We start from the raw sequence: 4,126 nt of genomic DNA, 5'->3' as shown, positions 1-4,126 counted from the left end.
CTGCCAAAAAGAGTTGTGGTTTTCTGCCCCTTCTTTTCCTAGATGTTTTTTTCCACATCAAAACATTGTAAATGAGAACATTGTTTTCCATCTCGTTGCTCCGCAAAATACTCTTTAAAGCACCTACTATTTCTTCCTGCCTCCAATTATCTACAAACCTGGAGGAGGGGAGAAGAGCCATCCATTCCCTGAGCCTTTACATGGAAGTACTCCGCATCCACCTGAGACTGCACAGGCTGAACTCTGTATCCCCAAAGCTTTTAGCAACTTTTTTCACTGAGCAAGATGAAATACACTTTACTCTTCAAGTCTAATCCGATTCCAGTTTGCAAATCATAAGGATGAAACCAACAAAAACAATGGCAGGGAGTTTAAGAGGTTAAACTGCACATCTTGCCTCCATCCTGCTGTTACATTGCAGTGGGGAGGTATGAAAAACATGCAGTTTTGCCTGCTCAGGCTAAGGCTCGCTCTTTATATTGTTTCCTTATCACAGAAAACTAATAAAGATGAAATCTCAATGTTAAGTCACCACGTACGTGAACAGAGATCGTGCTCTCCACAGTTTCTCTCTTTTCTATGCTTTGACACAACCACTACCATTATGCTGCCATGTCCCGGTCTTTAAGATGGGTCTAACGCTGCTGCCGCCTCAGGGCACTATGAAACATTTCCAAAGCGCTTTAAATTTAGGATTTGCAAACGATTAATCCACAGAAAACTTGCTAGCGATCCAGAGAGCACGACTGGGCACATGGATCCAGCTCTCCTTACTCTTGGCCACTAGCTTTTCATAGCTGAAAGCGTATGCAGGACTTCCCTGACATAACTTAGGGATGGGATCCACTTCCCTGACGTAACTTAGGGATGGGATCCATTTTCCTAACTCTTGCCGAGAGGTGCCAAGGGCTGGTAAATGGACAGGAGCGTGAGGGGCAGACCTTGAGCCAGATGCTCGCCGCTACCGCCAGCTGCTTTGCACAGCAAGTCAAGAAGGCAGAGAAACCACGTGCCGCAAAGAGGAGTCATGCGGAGTTTGAACATCTCTTCCAGCATTTTCCTCTGGCTAAAGTAACTGCCAGCACTCCCGTGGCTAATTAGAATTAATACTATCTTCTTCCTCCAGCAGTAAAAACAAAATGTTCCCGTCGTGTCCCATCTGATAAGGCAGCAAAGCTCATCCAGCACGGCCTCGTAGGTGGGCTGCTCTCGGCAGAAGGCTATGCCAGCCACGCTGGGCTCTGCAGGGAGGGGACCCCACGTGGGGACTGCCACCCCCAAAGCCCTACGCCCAAGGAACGGGGTGCTTCAAGACCAGGACATGGGTAAGGGGTTACATCTGGGCTCTGGATGACGGTGTCACTTAACGAAATAGCCGCCAGACTAAGACAAATTATCTGCAAGGGGTTCAGAAAACATCGTTTCTCCCTGCCTGGCCTCAGCCTCCCCAACTAGTTTATTCCCGTGAGGACCAGCCCTGGATAGTGTAAGGTGCCATGCGGCCATCGCCCCCCACCCTGCTGTGGGCAGCGTTTGCTCGCAGCCCCCAGCACGCAGATTCCTCTGGCTCTTTGTGATAATTAAATCTCCATTCAAGCAAAGAGAGGGCAGGGTTAACGACAGCAGCAGCTGCCTGCCACTCGCTCGCAGCTCCGAGCTGTGCCTGCATCCACATCCTCCGTTGGAAATATCCCAAGTCATCGCTCGGCCGGAGGCACCGGAGTGACCGTCCTGCCCATCACCGCCCCGACACGGACAGACGCACACCCAAACCACGGACGGGAGCTGCTGCCACCCTCCATTTATCCCCCAAACCGTAAATGGGGAAAATGGTCCCACCAGCAGCGTCAGGGCTGGGCCCTCCCCTGAACAACTGCTGAGGGGGGGCACGACACCCCACCACCACCATCCCCGGGCACTCGGGTGCCTCTGGGGAAGCAGCTTTGGTCCTCGGGGTGCTCAGGTGCGTCCCCATGGCTGGGCAGTGGGGTGCAGAGGTCCCCAGCCCGCGTACCCCCGCTGAGTGCAGCCCCAGAGTCACGCTGGGATTGCCATCGCTCCTGTTGTCGCCTCTCCTGGGCACCATGGCCTCCAGCAGCACGGGGGGGAGGCACGGCTCCGAAAAAACTCGCTGGGCCGTGGAGTGGCTTGCACCTTCAATTAAAACAGACCGGGGAGGGGGTGTTTGGGGAGGGTGAGGTTCAACCAGCTGAGCCCACAGATCCCCCAAGGGCTGGGCTGGCTCCTTCTACAGCCCCAGGGAGCGGCACTGCACCCCCTCGCTGCAGAAACCTCCTTCTCCAAAAGAGGTTTCCCAAAAACCACTCCCCAAACCCCACTCCCTGGAAACGTGCTCCTTTAAAAACCCACTTGGAGGATCCCGCTGCCCCCAAAATGTGCTCTCTGAAAGTCTGTTCCCCTAGCAACACTCCCAAGACCCCGCTCCCTAGCAATCCGCCCCTCCGAGCTTGCTCCCTTCGCAAAAGCCCCATCCCTGAGACCCGTTTGCCAAAAGCCCCCGCCCGAAACCCACTGACAAAACCCCTGCTCCCCCAAACCCCACTCCCCGGAGCCCTCCCAACAGCTCCCTTACACCCCCCCCCCCTCCCCGCAGCCCCCAGGCTCCCCAAAACCCACTCACAGCATCCTCCTCGCCCAACCTAGCGCTCCAAACCCCATTCTCCCTGCTCCCCCCCCGAAACTCCCCCACCCCAACCCACTTGCTCCCTCGACACCCCCCCCCTCCCCGCAGCCCCCTCGCAAATACCTCCCCCCCCCCCCAGCCCCCCCAACTCTCCCAAACTCCCTCCCCTCCCTCCATCCCTCCTTCTTCTCCCCCCCCCCCGGCCCCGCTCCCCGCCCGGGCGCGGCGGGGCGGAGCGGAACGGAACGGAACGGCGGGGCAAAGCGGCGGGCGGAGCGGGTAAGGACAGACGGAGGGAGAGCGGGGAGGATTCCGCCGGCGCGGAGCGGCGCGTAAAAAGCTGGGTACGGCCGGGTTCGGTACGATCCGTTCCGCCTGCATGAGGCGGCGACGGCGTCGGGGAGGCCGGTCGGCGGGATGAACGGCTCGGCGGCGGCGGGAGGAGGAACGGCGGCGGCGGGGCTGTTGGCGGGGACCGGGAAAGCGGCGTTGGAGCTGGAGCGGGCGCTGCGCTGCTGCACCGCCGCCTCCGTGGTGACCGACGGCGGCGGCGGCGGCGGCGGAGGGACGGCGGAGGACGAGCGGAGCCTGTACATCATGCGGGTGGTGCAGATCGCCGTCATGTGCGTCCTCGCCCTCACCGTCGTCTTCGGCATCTTCTTCCTCGGATGCAACCTCCTCATCAAGTCCGAGGGGATGATCAACTTTCTGGTCAAGGACCGGCGGCCGTCCAAGGAGGTGGAGGCGGTGGTGGTGGGACCCTACTGACCGCCCCGACGGCCCGGCGCCGGGGGAAGCCGCCGTCCGCTCCGGGCTCTGACCGCACGACGGCCGTTCCTCCTTTAGACAGACCTTTCTTCTTGTTTTTTTTGGTTTTTTTTCTTCTCTCCTTCAAAAAAAAAAAAAAAAACCAACCCAACAGCAAACGAACCCCGAGACCCCGGCGGCGGGTGAGACGTGCGGGGGGGCTCCCGGCGTGGGCCGCCCCCGGAGCCGCCCGTCCCGACCCGCGGGGTGCCGAAGTAAAACGTGCTCTGATGGCAACAGGTCTGGGCTTTCTTATTTCCTTCGCGGTAAAAAAAAAAAATAAAAAATGCCTCCCGTCTTCGAGTCCCGGGGTCCCGCTGGAACGGGGAGGGAGGGGGGGGGCGGCCGGGCTTCACCGGAGAAGGAGGCTCCATCCCGCGGAGCTGGGGATGAAGCAAACGCCCCGTGGCCTGTCCTTGCAGGTTTTTGCCTTGCAGCTGGGCTAAAACTTCCCATTTAGACGGGTTTTCGAGCCCCTCCCGGGTTGCACAAGGCTGGGTGAACGCGGTACCCGCTTCCCTGGGTGCGCCGGAGCAGGGTGGGATGTGCCCAGGGGACATGCAGGGACCCCGCTCCTGCCCCTTGGGTTCCAGCTTTGGCCAGGGAAATAATCCGCTACACCCCACTTGTATCCCCTTCTGTCCGGGTTTGACCCTGGAAAACCACTACACGTAC

General features: G+C 58.9%; 1 protein-coding gene across 1 annotated transcript; it reads left to right on the top strand.

The window, feature by feature from the left end:
* The first annotated feature begins 2,910 nt into the window (after positions 1 to 2,910).
* RPRM (reprimo, TP53 dependent G2 arrest mediator homolog) lies at positions 2,911 to 3,688 on the top strand. The gene has a single exon (XM_052792842.1). It carries the CDS (start codon positions 3,062 to 3,064, stop codon positions 3,410 to 3,412), a length of 351 nt encoding a protein of 116 aa, XP_052648802.1. The 5' UTR covers positions 2,911 to 3,061; the 3' UTR covers positions 3,413 to 3,688.
* The last annotated feature ends 438 nt before the right edge of the window (positions 3,689 to 4,126 follow it).

Source organism: Harpia harpyja, chromosome 7 (genome assembly GCF_026419915.1).
Source record: "Harpia harpyja isolate bHarHar1 chromosome 7, bHarHar1 primary haplotype, whole genome shotgun sequence".
Taxonomy (NCBI): domain Eukaryota; kingdom Metazoa; phylum Chordata; class Aves; order Accipitriformes; family Accipitridae; genus Harpia; species Harpia harpyja.
Note: the sequence above shows the minus strand (reverse complement) of the source record. Positions and strands in the feature narration are given on the sequence as shown.

What these genes read in the sequence shown, in the direction of transcription:
- RPRM (XM_052792842.1), top strand. Translation starts at nt 3,062, where the DNA reads ATGAACGGCTCGGCGGCGGCGGGAGGAGGAACGGCGGCGGCGGGGCTG.